The sequence below is a fragment of the Cyanistes caeruleus genome, chromosome 3, assembly GCF_971803275.1.
Source record: "Cyanistes caeruleus chromosome 3, bCyaCae1.hap1.1, whole genome shotgun sequence".
Taxonomy (NCBI): Eukaryota; Metazoa; Chordata; class Aves; order Passeriformes; family Paridae; genus Cyanistes; species Cyanistes caeruleus.
Genome location: NC_141703.1, coordinates 1408612 through 1427112, shown reverse-complemented (window position 1 = coordinate 1427112; position 18501 = coordinate 1408612). Strand labels below are relative to the sequence as shown.

The following is an 18501-nucleotide window of genomic DNA, read 5'->3' as shown; positions in this document are numbered from 1 at the left end:
GTGGTGGACCTGAGGTTCTGAACCTTCAGTCCTGCCTTAGAGTTACCATGGAAGCCTTCCAGTTAGGGAGTTAACTGGAAACTGGCAGAAGGCTTAATTTAATATCATTTCCTATTTCTATGTTAGAAATTTCCTTTTTCTCCTTATTAAAGCAAAATACTGTTCTGTTAACAGTTTTGCACCTAATTGTATTTTAAGCAAGAGAAAGTTTTACTTCGAGCTTGTTTTTCTTTTTGGTGGTTTTAAGTAGCTTTTGGGCTACATCTGGGGAGATGAGACTTCCTCCAGAGGTTTGAGAGCTTTTCAGAGATAATTAATGGGGAAACTCAGGGCTTTATGCTGTGTAGGAAGGAATTAATATTGCCAAAACAGGAATGAATCAATGAACTTGGGGGGTTGGAGGATGCTGTGCTTTGGGTTACATTTCCATTTTCACTTGCCTTCTGCACAGCCCAGGCTTAAAGGCTCGAGCAGCTCAGTACAATTCCAGTTATTTTCACAGACCATAAAAAAAGCACAGTGCAGGTAGAATCTTGTTCAGATTGCCAGAAACGCTTCTTTATTATTAAAACAAGAATCTGTAAAAATGCTGACTTCTCTTGAAAAAACCAAATCTTTCTAGACAAGGCCCAGCTACTTGAAATCGCCAAAGCCAACGCAGCCGCCATGTGTGCGAAGTCTGGCGTGCCCTTGCCCCCAAGCCTGATGCCTCTCCTGTCCCAGAAGAAGGATGACAAAGCCAACCAGAAGTCCTCGAGGGACACCCTGAAGGAGCTCACTGAGGTGAGGGAGAAGAGCAGCATCAAGCCTGGAAATGACCACCCTGGGGTTGGTGGCCTGTGGGAGGTTGTCACTGCGTGCTGCTGTCACCTGGGAGATGCTTTGTGTTCAGAATCCCAAAATCCCTGGTGCTGGAAAAGCCCTTCCAGCCCATGGAGTCCCAGCTGTGCCCGATGCCCACCTTGTCCCCAGCCCAGAGCCCTGAGTGCCACGTCCAGCCCTTCCTTGGGCACCTGCAGGGATGGGCACTGCAAAGCTCCCTGGGCAGCCCCTGCCAAGGCCTGAGCTCCCTTTTGAGCCTTCACTCTACTCTCCACACAGGTTTTTTAAGTCATCAAAACTGGTGTTTTTAATTCCATGGAAATTAATTAAATCAAACTACTTTTTCTTATTTTTAGTTTTGATTCTGTTCTAATTTTGTACCAATGGGCAGTTGTCCCTACAGTCCTGTCCATGAAATCCAAAGCTTTCACTCCTGATTTTTTGTTCTGGTGGTGTTAATTAAGGTTTGAGTTGAAAGGAACTTCAAAGCTCAGCCTGTCCCACCCTCTGCCATGGGCAGGAGCATCTTCCTCTGTCCCAGGTTCCTCCAAGCCCTGCCTAGCCTGGCCTTGAACCTCCCTCAGAATGGAGAAAATCTGGAATAGAAAAGTGCCCTTTTTTATAATTATTTTTAATTGCATCCTAAGTGTGACAATTCTGAAATTGTATTTATAGAAATAACCTGAGATGAAGCAGTATCCAGGTACTGAGAGATAATCTGCAGGTGTGCCTGGGCTGGGGGAGCAGAAGTACTGCACAGGAGCTGAGCTGGTGCAGGTGCCCTGTGCTGACGTCCTGGGTGGCTTTTCATGTGCCCTGGCCAAGATCCAGCATAGCTTGTGCTGATCTGCAGGCCCCAAATCTGCTCCTCCCTTCCCTTTCCAGCTTTGGAGATCTGTTGAGTGATGTTTCTGTTCTTTTGACTCAGAACTGTCCACAGAAGCAGTGCAGCTGGTAGGAAATCGATAAAGACATTTTAACCATAAAATTCTGGCATCTCAAGAAAGACTTTTTGTCTTCAGTCCTTTTCTTCCTCTTTTCTTTTCCCCCATGGAGGCTCCTCCCAGTTTGACTGTGTTTGACCCCATAACACCTTTGTGTTTTAATTCTGTTGTACATCAGGGGTGTCTTGCATAGCTGGCCACCCCAGAATTCCAGAACAGAGTATTCCAACACAGTATTCCAGAAGGATCTGAGCTTTTCTGGAGCCACCACTTCTGCCAAGGTCCCTGCACTGCCAGAGAACTGAGTCAGTAACCAAGGAGTGCCTAGCAAAGCCTTGGTGGATCATTTGTGTAAAGTAGCCAAAGTACATCTGCTGATGCTGTTGCTAAAAGATTTTCCACCTGGTTTAGTAAGCAAAACCACTTTTTTTGATAGAAATACTCTTTGTGAGTTTGAGTTGAAAGTTCAGGTTTACTCAGAGCTGACATTTCCCTCTGTTTTATTTTCAGAAATGCAAGAAGATTGCTCAGAGCACTGATGATGTGATTGTGAACAAGCCTCACGTTTCTGATGAAGAGGAGGAAGAACGTCCTTTCTATAACCATCCTTTCAAGCTGAGTGAACCCAAACCTATTTTCTTCAATTTAAGTGTGAGTGCTACTTATATTTTCAATGCTTTAAATCCTGATTCTTTTTAAATAATGCAAGTAATTCTACAGAAATTTATCAAGGGTTGATCATCTGGTGGTGAAACTGGGAATATTTTTTAATCAGTTTAAAGAAACACTCCCAATTCCATCAAGATTTAATTGATAATATTGGTAAAATTGTGAAAGTTTCTTTAGATATATCTGGAAATCAAAAGCTTTGAAACATGGATTAGAATTTGTTTAAATTTTGTTGGGTTTTGGGGTGGTGGGCGGATTTTTTTCAGTTTTCTTTGGGGTGGGATGTTGTGCCCATGAAAGCCTGTTCTGATTTTGCAGGATATAAAGCACTAAAAGAGCTTTAATACGCTCAGCAACAACAGAAATAACATTGCTTAACATTGTTTTGTGTAGAAGTATGTATAGCTTGTGGTGTACATAAAATAAACAGCAGTGCACATTTACATAAGGTGTAAGGTAGAAATGGATTTAGATTTTCTATTATATTGTTAAAAAAGGCTGCAAGGAAACTCAAGAAACCTTGGAATTCTTCCAGGCTCTGAGGAGGAATGTTCTGTAGTGGTTATGGACTGCTCTGCCTCTTGGTCTTGTTTTTGACCCTTTCAGTTTTGTTCTTTCTCTCTCCTAAAAGCATTCCCATCCATATTCCTAGGAGTTCATCCAGCATTATCCAGTGCTGCCAGCTGTGTTTGCCTCTTGGAAGGGAACCTGGCAGGGATTTCTGCAGGTTTTTAATATATTAACAACACCAAGCAAAACAAGGCCACAGACATCATCTGCTCAGAGATTCAGGCTGCTGAGTCTAAAAATAGGCCAGAATTAGAAACCCAAATGTTGAGAGCTGCTTTCTCTCCACTCATGGGGAGCTTTTGATCACAGGCAATGTTTTGCTGCTCAGGATTTTTAGCTTGGAGCTTTCCACCAGGTGGAGATTGTTCTCGATGTGCATGGGGTCAGCTGGGAGAAGAGGGTTGGGGATTTGGGGTTGCTAAAAGTTGTTTTAAGGGGTTTTCATCTTCTCTGATAGCAAAATCTTTGGGTCACTTGTGGTTTTAGGGCTGTGCCAAAATGATTAGTTGGAAAGGCTTGTTACTCTAGAGTGAGTGTTCTGTAAGAACCAAATCCCAGGTGTCTGCAACCAAACCGCTTCATGACCCTGAGGTGTTTTCATTTTAACTTCTTCTCATTTTATTTCTTTCAGACTCCCAGCATAAAGCCAGCACCACCACCCCAACCAAAAAACCAGGTCAGCCTGTCCAAGGAATTCCCTGTTTCCTCTGGGTCTCAGCATAGGAAGAAGGAGGCAGACAGTGTGTACGGAGAGTGGGTTCCCGTGGACAAAAACGGCAAAGACGACGGCAAGGACGATGTTTTCCCCAAGCCAGCCATTGAGGTAAGGAAGGCAAGGAAAGCATATCATATAAGAAAACCAAAACCATCACCTGGGCAGTCTGGTACCAAATTGCAGTCTGGGTCAAAAAAAAAGGCACTTAAAAAGGTAGTGCCTAACACTGCACTAAGCTGAGGAGCTGAGTTCTGCAAATGGGGATGCTCACGTGGGCAGTGGTGGAAGCAGCCTGTACCCATCCTGTTTCTGGTGACTTCTTGGTCTCAACAGAATTCAAACTGTAGCTGGAAGATGAAAAAACTTCCTCGTTCAGTTTCTTGCAGAGGTTAATTAACGATACCTTGAGATTTGCACAATAATGTATGTAGTACTCATTTAAAATTGTCCCAGTCTTAGAACAAGAACATCACACTGGAATGTAATCCATTAAAAATTGTGAGTCATTTTCTCTGGGTGTATTGATTTTTAAGCTTTCCAGTCACATTTTCTCCCATGGCTGTCTTGCACGTGGCCTTCCAAAGGAGAATCTAATTGTATGGATAATAAACTAAAAAAAACCAAAGCAGGTGATTTTCCCCTTGAAATTTCTTCTAAAGAGCATTTTTGGGGGCCGCTGTAATTAAGTAAATTAAATATTTAAGAGAGATGTTAATATTTTTAAGTTGATGTTGCCTCAGTGCACCTGAAGCCTTGTTCTCACACCTTCCAAAACCAAACCCCAAAGCCTCCCCATCAATTTCTGACAAAGCCATCTCGGCACTCGGTGCCTTTTGTTTCTCAAGACCTTTCTGATATTGTTCAGTTCACTCCCTGAGACACAGAAGGAATTTCCTTCTGGCTCTTTTACAGCACCAAAAGCACAGAGGATATAACTTAGCATTTTCATGGAGTTCCTCAGAATTTGATGGTTGGGCTCCCAGTTCCTTGTTCCCTCAGCACAGGTGGGAGCTGCCCTTTGGGCTCTCCTGCCCCAGTAAAACCCTGAGATGTTTGTGCAGAATGTCATTCCCAGTTTCATTGCAGTAAATATATTTAACATAACTTCCTTTCCTTCCTGTTGTGTGTATCTATATAAATGCCTGTAACTATGTTGTCTGTTTTTATATTTTGTAAATAAATATTTTTATTTGCCTTTACCTTAACTTGGTTTGTGTTAAGGGTGATTTCAGGGGTGTTAGCTCCCAGCAGGCTGTACCATCCCCTGGGGTTTGGGAAGTACAGGTACAGAATTGCTGTGTGTTTCTCCAGGGAGTATGACAGGTAACACAGGGCTTCTCTGCTTAATTCTTCAGTGTTCAGGAGGACTCTGTGCTGGAAATGGTTCCCTTGGAGCAACATGAGGCAGATCAGCTCCCTTGCTGGGGGAGTAGAGAGCTGGGGATGCTGGAACTTTAGGAAGTTTCACTTAGACTTGACCCCCTTTCATTGTTGCTGATTTAGCAATACTTGTGACAGTTCTGATGCAAGTCTTGACATTCAACCCCACACAATTGGTTTTGTTGCTGTGTTTTAATTCACATATTAGTCATGGGCTTAGTCTGAAATGACCCTGTTAATACATTACAGCTTGTTTGAATAAAACCTGATGCCTTAAAGGAGTTGTGTGCGGAAGCAGGAGATGGAGGGGAAGGTCTGGAGTGGTGTGAGGGCTCATCATGTCTGTAGCAGGCAGAGATCTCTGAGGAAGGAGTGTTTGGAAGTGGAGAGTGGCAGGGCTGGGTTGTCCCAGGTGACTCGTGCAGAGATACTGTTGGCATCTGAGGATGCAGAGTGTGGAACTGCTCCATCCATGGAGCTGCAGAGTGTGAAAAACACCTGCTTTTCATTTGCTTCAGTGTTTGTGATTTATTGGGGCAAGTCTGAGGAAGGGGATCAGCCAGGAGAGCTCTGGGAGAGAACAGCACCTCACTTCCACCTGTTTTCCTTGACTCAGGAGTAACAACAACTTCTTATACCTCAAGCAGAGATGGTTTTTCTTTTTTTCAAGATCCAAAGCTGCCATCGAGTGTCTTGACATAACACAGAGCCCTGATGGTCTCCAAAATGGAGAAATGTTTGGGAATTAACCCAGCAGGGAATGTTGCTAGGCCCCAGTCTGGTAAAGCACTAATACACCTGTTTAGCATGGCAGTGGTCCCCTGTGGTTTCATGGACTGCTTCCATGCCTTTGTGTATTGCTGGATTGAAACTTTTGGTGAGTAGAAGAATTTTTATTTATCTCCTGGACCAGTTTCACAAGCAGAAAATTAAAGAATTATTTTAAGTATGTGAGAGAAACTTGAAAACTTAGCCAGTGTGCATTTGAAACAGGCATTTTTACATCCATGCTGTTGTGAGGGGATTGTTAGATAATATTTTAATTCTTCTTGTGTCTTTTTTATGTTCTGTGTGACAAGAAGTAAGCACTGAACTCAGGCCATGGACACCTGGGACTTGTGGGATTTTATCTCTGTTTTGGTCAGTGCCAGATATTCCAGCAGTGATTTTTCCAACAGAAGCACCTTTGTCCCAAACACCAGCAAAAAAACCCCATCTTAAAATCAGATTTAATAGAGCACAAAAGCAATTCCTGCATTTGATGCCACTGTAGATGTTCATATCTCTCTTCCTTTCAGTATTTACTAAATTCTTGACCAGGTTCCTGGAACAGGGTTTGTGGTTTAACTGTGTTTGTTTTGTTCAGCTGAGTCAGTTTTAAAAGAGTTTCAGTTTCTCCTGCTGGCCCTTTAGTACAAAACGTGTGAGAGGTCGAGGCTGAGAGTGTGACAACAGAAAGAGGCAAGGCTTTCACAAAACAAATGAAAATGAAGTTAACCCATCACCTTGATGAGTGTGTGTGCCAGCTGCTGCTCTGATTATTTGGTTTCTCCTGTGCCTCAAACAGCCCCAGCCCTTCCAGCTCCTGTTGCTTCTCAGGAAATTCCATTTGTCTTTGCACACTCTTCACAGAATGATCCATAAAATGCACATCCTTTGAGGAGCAGGGCACAAGGCTTTTATAAAACAGCTGCACACCAGCCAGAATTTGTTACATTTTTCCAAATGTTTTCCAAATGTTGTGGGTTTCTCTCCCCATGGCTTTGCCCAGAGTGAAGGCTTGTACTGCACAACATCATTTCAGATTTATTTTTCTTTATATTTTACTGTTGTTCAGCAGCACAGGATAAAGATCATTCTTTTCAAAGCAGTGGATTCTGTGAGCTCACAGCCTGGTTTTACAGGATCCCAGGGGCTGGAAAAGCCCTCGCAGCCCAGGGAGTCCCAGCTGTGCCCGATGCCCACCTTGTCCCCAGCCCAGAGCCCTGAGTGCCACGTCCAGCCCTTCCTTGGGCACCTGCAGGGATGGGCACTGCAAAGCTCCCTGGGCAGCCCCTGCCAAGGCCTGAGCTCCCTTTCCATGGGCAAATTCCTGCTGCTGCCCACCCTGAGCCTCCCCTGGCCCAGCCTGAGGCCTGAGCTCTCCTCCTGTCCCTGTTCCCTGGCAGCAGAGCCCGACCCCCCCGGCTGTCCCCTCCTGCCAGGGACTTGTGCAGAGCCACAAGGCCCCCCTGAGCCTCCTTTGCTCCAGGCTCAGCCCCTTTCCCAGCTCCCTCAGCCCCTCCTGGGGCTCCACACCCTTCCCCATCTTCATTCCCTTCTGGTTTAGGCTGAAGATGAAAATGGAAAACACTAAAGTCAAGATTGTAGAATGCATCTGATTCCTGCTGGAGTTATTTTATACAGATAACCTTTAGTGTAACTTAATAGCAGAGTGCTCATGTGAACAACTCTGCATGATTTTTTAGTTAAATTGCATTTAAGTCTGCTGTTTAAGAAGATCTCCTTGTACAGTAAAATGCTTCTCTGTTTATTGCACACCAGAATTTTTTGTGACAAATATATCTTAGAAAATAAGTCACTGGATATTTTGTGTATACAGGTGATTTTATATTACCAGGATGTTACAGTTTAAATTCAGATTTGTCTTTGTTCAGGAAAGCCCATCTTGTGTGGATTTAAATTGTCCCAGGATTTCCATCACGTTTTTCCATCCTATTTGTCAAACCAGCTGTTCACTGTGTAACCCCACTTGGTAGCATTGACTCTCCAGCAGCTTTTTCCAGCTCAAGTGGACATTGTTGTGCTCTGCTGTATTTTTAGAAATGCTCTTTTTCCTCCTAGTGTGTGGACATAACCACAGCCATGAACGACAGAGCAGTGGCCCAGAAAAGGCTCAATGAGAACTCCTTTGACCTGGAGGCCATGTGCATGCTGAACCGGGCACAAGAGCAGGTAAGCTGGGGCCTTTCAGCAGCATTTTGGGGAGCTTGAGGAAAATCAAAGTTTCCCTTTCATGGCAGCTGGTTTTTCTCTCCTGTTTAAGTTTGGAAACCCAGTTGTGGGCCAGTGTATCAAAGTTCTGCCTTGGTTTTGTTCTTTCAGACAGTGAGATTTGATGAGTTCTTTTGTGTATTCTGTGTTTTCACCCAAGGCACTCTGAAACATAGTCTGACATTTATTTTTCTTTAAATTGTATTAAATTGTAGTAAAGCAGCACAGATGTAGGTGATTCTTTCCAAAACAGTGGATTCAGCAGTTTTGGGGATAAGAAGATCCCGAATTCACTGGAGTTGGAGCTGAGGTTTCAGGGTGACCATTCAGATGCTCAAATTTTGGGAGCACCTGCTTTCTCCCGAGTGTCAACAAACACAGCAAACATCAACAACACGATGTGAAAATCACTGAGAGACAGCAGAGAGTTGCAAAGGAAAAGGTGGAGCTGCTGCTGCTGGTCTCACTGTGGGTTTTGCCGTTGCAGATCGATGCCTGGGCTCAGTCCAACTCCATCCCCGGGCAGTTCACGGGCAGCACCGGAGCACAGATCCTGTCCTCGGACGAGCTCACCAACAGCGGGCCCCAGGCGTGGATTCGAAAGGTAGAAGTGACACAGACACTGCTGTCTCACCACCACACTTTGCAGCAGTCATGGATTGCAAAATGCAGGACAAGTGCCTTGTGCAGGCAGCTGGGCTGGGTCCCTGTCCCTCGGTGTCACCGGGGCTGTGACGGTGCCCGGCGAGGTGTGACCGGCGGGACACAGCCTGCCACTGACAGGACACTGCTGCTGCTGTGCTGGCAGTGGCAGTTCCCTCACTGCCTTGCTGCCACTGGGACACATCAGGCAGGGTTTGATCCTGCTGCTGTTGAAATCAGTGGGTTTTGGCATCAGCTTCAGCGAACCAAGTCCCAAACTGCCTTTGTGTTTGCCTTGGTTCTCTCTGGTTGCTCCTTTGCCTCTCTCTGGATCACCAGGTTTTTCTGGGAGCCAGAGATGTGGAGGATTGAAGCAGGATTTGCAGTTAATAAGTTACTCTCACTCTGATGCTGTTTAGATAAAGTGCAGTAGTTCCCTCTTGCTGTGGGTTATCACTGGCTGCTTTTGGGGTGTGGTGCGTCCTCCATCCTTGTGTTTCATACATTTAGTTACTCAAGCTGCATCTTTGCCAATGAACACTGAACTGGTGCTCTGTCAGGAAGGAGAACTGAGGAATTCAAACAACATCCACCTTCCAGGCACAAGGAATAAGGAGCTAAGCTGGTCATTGTGGCAGGTGCTGCAGGTGATTCTGTATCAGCTTGGCTTAGGACACCCTCCAAGCTGGGAGGACAGATTTGAGGCTTAGGTGGGATTTTCCGTAAAAGTTGGTGTCAGCTGAACACAAAAGTCTGGAATTACAATATCCTGAAAACAAGAAACATTTTCTGCCAGGATTCACTAACTTGTTTTTCCATTTCGTGTAGCCAAGCAGTGCAGAGAGCCAGGGAACACAGATTTGAATCACTGGCCAGATGGGAATCTTGTGGGATCTTGTCAGTGTTGATGTGCATGATGAAGTCTGATTTTAACAATTATGAGCAACTGAGATTGTAGGAAAATGCTGCCTTTGATGAAGACAACCCTTGTTCCTGGCAGAGGGAACTGTAAAGCACAGGGATGTGTTGGTGAGGAAGGAGCTTTTCCACTGGGAGGCTTGGGAAGGAGATCAGCAGGGCTGTGAGGGGAGGGTTCTCCCTGTCTGCAGCACCTGGAATGGGTTCCCAAGGGCCTGGAAAGGGAGCAGCTCTGAGCAGCTCTTTCCCAAACCTCCTCCCTGGGGTCTCCTGTGATGGCAGTGGCAGGAGGGGCTGCTCACAAGGGTGAAGTGGAAAGGGCCAGGTGTGTTTTCCTGTCCTCCAGCTTCACTCTGGGATCTGCTTAAAAGCAACCCAACAAAACAAACCAAAACAACAGCCAAAATACCAAACACAAACCCAACAAAATGCTTCATGGGGAGAGAATGGGAGAAGAGTGTGGTCTGTGCTTGTGGACACGGCTGCTGCGAGGAGCAGAGGGATGTTGGAGCATTTTGTTGGATCTGGGCATCAGTGAGGCAGCAGCAGCAGCAGCTCTCCTGCCCTGCCCAGAGCTGGGAATGTGCTGTGGCTGCACTGCAGGCTCTGGGGCTGGGCACAGAGGAGGCTCCTGCTGGGAACAGGAGGAGTTGCTGGGTGAGGGAGGCAAGGACAAAGTCCTGTCCCTGCCCTGGCACTCCTCAGCTGCTTTCCTGCCCTGCCAGGTTCCCCCTCTGAGACAGCCCAGAGCTGCCTGGAAGTGCCCTGGGGCTCCAGGAATGGTGGGGCCTGGGAAAGCCTCACACAGCTTCATGTGGAGTCCTCCTGTGGCTGCAGGGGGGTTTCACAGGAAGAAGTAGGGATGTGGTTCTGAATCCATGTTATCTTTCTCAGGGACAGGAATGCAAACCACCCATGAAATGCAAAGTACTGGTTGTATTTTGTATTTGGACACCTGAAATTGTGTGACAATTATCAGTTACTGAGTGTAAAACCGAGGAGTCAGGCTTGTGCTCCCTTTTTGGCCTAAAAATTACATCTTACCATTAAAAAAAACCTGGTATTTTTCACTCAGGCCAGGAGTTGGACCTTGATCCTTATGGGTCACTTCCAACTCAGGCTGTTGTGTGTTTCTGTGATTTTTATCTGCAAGCAGGGCTGTGGAGTTTCTTGGGGGACACTGTGTCTGTGAATTAATGCACATTTCTGGCTGAGGCTGTGTGCTGAAGGCTTTTCCCTTGGGAATTTGCCATGGGAGGAGCTGTGACCATCCAGCACCGACCGAGCTGTGGCAGCCACTTCATCTGGCTCTCAGGAAAGAAGGAATTAGAGCAAGCACAGACAGTGGGTGTGACAGAGGTCACCACAGCACCAGGAGCTGGAGCAGGAGAGTGGCTCAGGAGGGCAGGAAGGGACCTGGGGAATTTGTTTGCCGAGCTCTGTCTTCACTTTGCATTTCGTGGATTTCACCTTTTCTTGTCCTTTCCCAGTGACTGGAGAGGTAATATGCACTCAAACCAGACTCTGCCTGGAATAATCTCAGTTTGGGAGTTAGGTACTGCAGAGGTTCATGTGGAGCTCTGGGGTGGGGACACTAAGTAGGAATAAGGTTTATGTTTTTAATTCCTGAACTAATTCACGGTGTTTATGTGCAGGGGCCTGAGCAGGGTCCATAAAAGAGTGATGTAATGTTAGGTACAAAAATTTATGAACAATCTCACCTTTCCCTTTGGAAAAGTAGCTTCTGTTTCAGTTTGTCACCATCAGTGTAATCAGTTCACAAATGTGACTCATCTTTTCTGAAGGTTGCTTCTGTTTTATTCCCTTTTTCCTTCCAAACACACTGTGCTGCTGAAGACATGTCAGAGCAAGTGGTCAAATATGTTTTGTTTTTCCAAGCAAATTCTGTTGAGGTCTATTTACTCCCCCTTTCCCAGACTCACCACTTGGTTCTGGATTTATCAGCTCAATTCTGGAGCCTGAACTTGCTCCCCAAACCCAGGATTGTGCTCAGGGGTGGCCCTGGGGAGCTGCTGGGTCACTCACTTGTGCTGATCCCTGGGGTGCAGAAAGTTCTGGAAAGTGCAAACCTCCCTTCCATTCTTGCAGAGCAGAACTCTCAGGAGTAAAGTCCAGCCTTGCAGCACTGCTGAACTTCCCTCAGCCAGAGCTGGGATCAAGGAGCTTTCCTTGGGAGCCAGGGTCACCTGGCAAAGCAGAGCAGCTCTATGTTCACTGGATACTGGATCTTGGGCAGGAATTGTTCCCTGGCAGGGTGGGCAGGGGCTGGGATGGAATTGCCAGAGCAGCTGGGGCTGCCCCTGGATCCCTGGCAGTGCCCAAGGCCAGGCTGGACATTGGGAGCTCCTGGGACAGTGGGAGGTGTCCCTGCCATGGCAGGGCTGGGAGTGAGATGATCTCTTAAGGTCCCTCCTGCCCAAACCAGTCTGGGATTCCATGATTCCATGGTAGGTGAGTTCTGTGGGACTGGATCCCCCAGTCCTCTGGTCCCTGTTTTTCCCAGCCACTCCTGTTCGCTGCTGTTACACAAAAGCTGTGAGCAGCACCTGCAGGTGCTTGGGAGCACAGGGCTTGTGAGGCAACTGCTGGGGTTCTTCAGCAAGGGATTCCTGCTCCTGTCTGTGGCAAGGATTGGGGCTGCTGCTGAAAGGGCCAGAGCATCTTCCAGTTCAGCACCCAGCCCAAATTCCCTTCCTCAGGATCCCTGCAAGGTGCCACAGGGAGCAGATCTTGATCAGAGCTCCAGGAGCCTTTGGACAGCGCTCCCAGGGATGCCCAGGGAGTGCTGGGTTGGGCTGTGCAGGGCCAGGGGCTGGACTTGGATGGTTCTTGTGGGTCCCTTCCCACTCAGGAGATGCTGGGATTTATTTAATGGGCAATTCTGCTGCCTGACACAGGTTTTTCCAAAGCAATGCTTGTTCCTGGAGCTTGAACTTCCTTGGAGTTCAGCCTTAGTCCAGCCCTGTGCTGTACCTGAACTGCCACCCCCTGCCTTCGAGGCTTGGTTGTCTTTGCTTCCTAAATTGTTGCTTCAAAGAGTCAGCCTGAAGAATCAGTGAGAAAGTTAATTAAAACTGCTCTCAGCCTTCTGAAGGAATCTTCTCCTTAAAGCAAGTGCTGACACAAGAATGTGGCTCTTTAGTGTCTCCGTGTGTTGATGGAGTGGAAGAGGGATTTCATGGAATTTAGAGCTCAAAATACAACAAAAAAAGGTCTCAGACTGGCCTGCAGGCTCCCTCAAATTGAGGTCAGTGAGTGAAAGAGAAATGCTTTTCTGAATAATGAGTTGGTTCTGACAGCAATAACCAGATGAAACCCAGGAGTTCTTATATTTCATCCCCTTTAATTTGTATCTGCAAAGGTCCAGAGCTGCTCAGGTTTTGGGAGACTCAGCCTTGGCTGGTTTTTAAAATGAGAAGAACTGTGGCTCTTCCTTCCCTGCTTTTGTGAACACTTCTGTTACTTCTCTGGTTTCCAATGAGTTCCAAACCCAGCACCAGTTTTACCCCCTCATTAAATCATGGGCTGAGAGAAGTTGTCTTTTACTAAACTACAGAAAAATACAATGTATAGGTGGCATTAGAGTTTTACATTCACTTCACTATTGAAAGAAAAAAGCCAAACCAGAATGAAAATGCAAGAACCTTTTTCTTGCTGCAGACCTTTGCTTCCTCATCAAGTGGGCTTCTCCTGGCTCCTTTCCCACAGGTACCAGAATTCCTTCCTCTAGCCTTTTAGTGGGATGCACAAGTATTTGTGTATTCTGGAATTAATAATTATTATTAATAATAAATTTGTAAGTTTTGTTGTCCTGGTTCTGTTGGTCACATCGAAGAGTCAGCACAAAATTCCTGCTGCACTTCCCCGCCAGGATCCCAAATTCACCCATGGGAAGGTGCTGTAACAAAAAGCCCTTTGGAACTTAGAACTTCCTGTTTCCAGTTTCTGGAGTTTGTTCAGGCTCTGGTAATTCCTCTGTAGGAGCTCAGGGCTCGGGTTTTTGACCAGGAACAGGATACCTTGGTTCTGTTCTGTCCTTGCTCCAGCCCTGAGCCAGGGCACGTCCAGGGGTTTGGGAAAGCCGAGTGAGCCCGCAGTGACCTCAGCAGGAGCTTGCGCTGTGTCCTTTGTGAACTGAACACACCCCGTGGTGCTGGAACAGCCAGGGAGCCCAAATCCTGCCCTCCCAGCTCCAGGGCCTGCCCTGCTGTCCTGGGGGTGCTTCTCCTGTGGGATGATCCTGGAAGAGAGGTGAGGAGGGAGCGGGCAGCGAGGGAAGGGCTGTGGATGTTGTGTCCCAGGGGCTGGGTCTGCACCAGCCCCAGCTCTGCTCCTCCAGCCACGTGGATCCATGTGGATCCAGACAGGGATTTCCTGGGCATAGGCAGAGGTTGGGAGCGTTCCTGGCACAGCCTTCAGCAAGGCTTTCCTGTCACACTTGTGCCAGCCTCCGGCCTGGGGGCTGGACACGGTGGTGCGTTGGAAATCCCTGAAAACCACACGGTGGTGTTACTGCCAGTGGAAGGCAGGCACCTGGCAGCCCTGGGAATCCAGGGACCCGTCAGCCCCGTGGTGGGGACGGCCCCAGCCTGTGCTGAGCTCCAGGAGCTCCTGGGGATGCCCAGGCTGGGATTCTTGGGCCGTCCGTGCAGGGCCGGCAGTCGGAGCCCGTGGTGCCGACGGGTCCCTTCCAGCTCAGGACATTCCACGATTCTGTCAACTCTGGGAAACTCCTGCTCTTGCAAGCACAGCTCCAAAGGAAGCAGAACCCCGAGTGTTGTGTGGATGTGGCTGGGCAGGGAGCGAGCCCTGCCCGGCTCCGGGGCTGCCTCTGCTCGCGCAGCGTCCGACGGCCGCTCCGTGCCGGGCTCCAGCCTTTGTGCGGGAAGGCGAGCGAGGTTCTGCTGTGATGGAAATGCTTGACTTGCTTATGGGGTCAGCGGGGGGGCACGAGAGATGATAGTTCACAGAATAACCTGTGAACTTTCACCCCTCTATATGGAAACTTGTTTCAGGGTCAAATCCTTGTAGCCGCCTTCTTGCCACGGTCAGTGCCAGCCCTACTATTCACAACACTGCGGCCAGCGAGGCCTAGGTACGTAACATTTAAGGAGTTTTTACAGTTCTTTACATCAAAGCAGATGTTTAAACTTTCTGTTGATAAGCTTTCACCGTTTAACAACTTTTGTTAATGCTCATTTGAAAGAATGTGACGACTGCTGCTGCTAAACTGGGGGGCCAAGCGCCTTTTTCCGTTAAAATAAAGAGAGGGGAAAGCAAAACCTGTTTGTTCCATGTGGAATTTCAGAGTAGAACTTGAATGTGCAACTGCTGTGTAATGAATCAGGTGGGGAGAGGTTTTTTTTTAAGATTTAAATACGCCTAAACAGCCTGTGAATGTCATGACTAAATGTGCTTGTGTTCTGTTGGACGAGGAGGTGCCCCTGGCACAGCCGTGCCGGGATCAGTTCCCACTTCCCGAGCTGAGGAGATGTCTGGGATCAGAGCAGAGTGTTTAGAGCCGGATGGTTGTCGCTTGATTAAACACATCTGTCTGCAAAGGGTCACTGCCACTTTGGGATCACCTTAGACTTTTCCTAAGTTGTTCTTTTTTGCCAAACATTGATTTGTGTCTCGTGTGTCCGCGTGAATTCCGGGTTCCACGCACTGGTTTGGGCTAAAAATCCACAGAGCTCAGGTGGATTTTTTTTTTTTTCTTTTTTTCTTTTTTCTTTTTCTTTTTTTCTTTTTTTTTTTTTTTAAATTGAGTCTGTGAAAAGTTGTTAGAAACGTTTTTTGGAAGCTCCCACTTCTTCTTTAAAATCCCAGCACTAACTTTAGGCCTTGTTTTACTTCTCTTTTTCTGGATAGGATCAGTTCTTAAGAGCAGCCCCTGTAACTGGAGGAATGGGAGCTCAGCTGATGAGGAAAATGGGCTGGAGAGAAGGAGAAGGGCTTGGGAAGAACAAGGAAGGCAGCGTTGAGCCCATCATGGTGGATTTTAAGACAGATCGAAAAGGTGAGTCCTGCCTCAGAAATGTCTCGTGGCTTCTCACCTGTCACGGCTGCCTGGAGATGGCAGAGGCCCTTGGGAGCAGGAGGTGCTCTCTGGGTGCCTTCCCTGGCACATGAACAGATTCTGGGACTTTGCCTCAGGTTTGCCAAGGCCTGGGGTCAGTCCAAAGCTTTGTCCTTGTGGAAAAGCTGCAGTGGCTGTTGTGGAGAAAGTGGCTGGAGCAGGAAGCACAGAAGATGGAATGGTGGGGTGAGGACAGAGCTGGGAGCCCCAAAGCTGAGCTCTGTGAGTGATTCACACTCAGGGCTTTGGGGCTTCCCCGTGGATTCTGGTCCTTTTCTTCGTCCCTCGTTTCCTTGCTGTTCATCTCCAGTCTGATCCTGCTGAAGGCATCTCTGCTCATCCTCAGGGCTGGGGGCAGAGGCAGCTTTAGCCTCCACTTGACATGGAAGCCTCTCCTGTTTTCCATGGATTCCTGTCCATGGCCAGAGGGGAGAACTCGCTTGGTGCAGCAGAACCACCCAGTGAGCCCCAGGCAGTGGTGCTGCTCCTTCAGCCTGGCCACTGTGGTGTGTGTGCTGAGTGCTGCTGGGGATTTTCCATCTGAAACCTCTCCAGGTTCTGACTGCTTCAAATCCAAGCTGCAAAACTCAGCAGTCAGGATTTCTAATTCAGTTTTGTTCTGCTCTGAATGGAACAAAACAACAGCTCCACACTGACTGTGGGACAGATTCCTGCTGTTCTAAACATTTCTTCTGCACCAGGAACCTTCAATCCCATCTCAACCCAAAGGATGGAAATACTCAGAATTTTCATTTCAAGGCCATTGGATGGGGTTTGGAGCAGCCTGGGACAGTGGGAAGTGTCCCTGCCCATGGCAGGGGTGGGGATGGGTGGGCTCTGAGGTCTCTTCCCACCCAAACCTTTCTGGGATTTCAGGGTTTGTGTTAGCTTTTGTCACTGCTCAGAATTGAGCTTGGAATGGCCAAACTCCTGACATGTTTTTCTTTACATCCTTTCTGTGTAAAGAAAGAAATGCAACCCAAAAGGTGGCTGGTGACAGTGATTGCCAAGGACTCCTGGCCTGTGAGAGTCACCTGAAACCAGGGATAGCCTTCACACAGATGGGCTTTGCTTTGCATTTCCTGCCTCTGAAATATTTATGCTCATGTGCAACCTTACCTGATCATTCCCACAAAAGTTGTGCCTGGAAGCAAAATTCCCTCTGCTCTTGGGTCACCCAGGTCTGTGGCACAGGGAGACAAAGGGGCAGGAGGTGTCCTGCTACCAGAGAAGCAGGAAAATATATATATATATATATATGTATATATGTGTATATATATATATATATATATGTAGTATTTTTATAGGGCAAGGGATTATATATATTTATGGGTTGTATATTGAGGTCAAGTAGTTCTTCAGACATCCATGTTCTTGGGTGATTAAATGGGTAAAACATACATTTTTTTAAACTTCTTTGTAGAGTTTTTAAGTCCACACTGTTTGGCAGGAAGGCTGTTATTAACCCATCACCCAGGTTTGTTTTGTAAGGAATTTATTAGACATTTTTTCAACGTCCCCCACCCCAGTAAAATACAATTCCTGGTCCCAGGAACAGACTCAGGAGGCTGCAGCTTGTTTGAAATTCCCAGTTGAGATCCCAGAGACAGCAGGTGAGGATGAGAATCCCTTGTTAGGTTTGGGTTTAAAATTCTGTAAGGGAGGAAAAACCCTCAGCCTTTCCTTCAGGGATTGTCTCTGATGCCTTCATGCCCCTTGGAAAGTCCCTGCTTAGGGGGTTGCAGGAATATTGGGATGAATACCTGATAAGGAGGGAAGGATTTTTTCTGTAAAGCAAAAGAAACCCAAATGCCACCCAAAAAAAGCTGAAGGAACTGGCAGCAATTGCAGTATCTCCCTGTCTTCATTCACCAGAGCCTCAACAGGAAAACCTGAGGTAAGAAACAAAGGAATATTGAAAGGCTGGAGTCTGAGAGTGGCAAAATCCATGGGGAGAAACTTGAATTTCTCTCATGGATTGTCACTGGAATTCCAGACATTTCTGGCAATTCTTCAGTTTATTTCTTAGTCTTTGTAAGATTTTCAGAAGAGCAGTGTTGAGCTTTGGTGTTTGCAGTGACTCCAGGAGAGCCTGTGCTCCCTTGCATCCCTCTGGGGCTGTTCCACACTCTGCTGCTCTGTTTCCAGGTGGGATGGAGGTCACAGCTTGGGCTGGTGGAGCACAGGTAAAACCAGAGAGCGCAGGGGGAGCCGGGTCCGTGGTGCCAGTGCTGGCAGAGGGCACACAGGGACATTCCTGGCTAATGGGGATGGTTCCTGTGCTCCCCGTGGCTGAGGCAGACTGAAGGCAGGGGGGGACTCTGGACTGCACAAAACAGTAGCAGGATGTTCTTCACTTTCTCCCCTGTTCCTTGTTTCTCCAAAGAGGACATGGAAAACCAGATTTCCATGGAAAACCAGGTGTTCTCTGGCTTGTGTAAGACTACTCAAGAGATTTTTCCTCATGGCTGGTTCAGAGTCTTCCTGGAGCCTGTGGGAAGAATGTGATGAGTGGAATGGAGGGAAAAGTGGAGGGTTGAGAGCTGGGTGGAGTTTGCAGGTGTCCCCTCTGATCCCTGTTCCTGACACAGGGGTCAGTGGGAACGGGGAAGGTCATCGTGCCTGTGTTGTTTGCAGGGCTCGTTGCTGTGGGAGAGAAGGCCCAGAAGAGGTCTGGCCATTACGTGGTGATGAAGGATCTTTCAGGTGAGACTCTTTTCTGGAATAATGCAATTCCCAGTGGCTGC

General features: G+C 47.4%; 1 protein-coding gene across 6 annotated transcripts in view; it reads left to right on the top strand.

The window, feature by feature from the left end:
• SON (SON DNA and RNA binding protein) overlaps positions 1-18501 on the top strand; it is a 36919-nt gene that overhangs the window by 16788 nt on the left and 1630 nt on the right. For 4 of the 6 annotated variants that reach the window (XM_086883883.1, XM_086883879.1, XM_086883881.1 and 1 more), the window contains exons 4-10: positions 623-783; positions 2277-2417; positions 3637-3828; positions 7945-8055; positions 8582-8698; positions 15547-15694; positions 18392-18460. In XM_086883883.1, the coding sequence (XP_086740009.1) occupies positions 623-783; positions 2277-2417; positions 3637-3828; positions 7945-8055; positions 8582-8698; positions 15547-15694; positions 18392-18460 (939 nt within the window). Of the gene's footprint in view, positions 1-622; positions 784-2276; positions 2418-3636; positions 3829-7944; positions 8056-8581; positions 8699-14690; positions 14771-15546; positions 15695-18391; positions 18461-18501 lie in introns of all 6 variants that reach the window. The other 2 variants (XR_015285321.1, XR_015285322.1) reach the window with 1 other exon arrangement.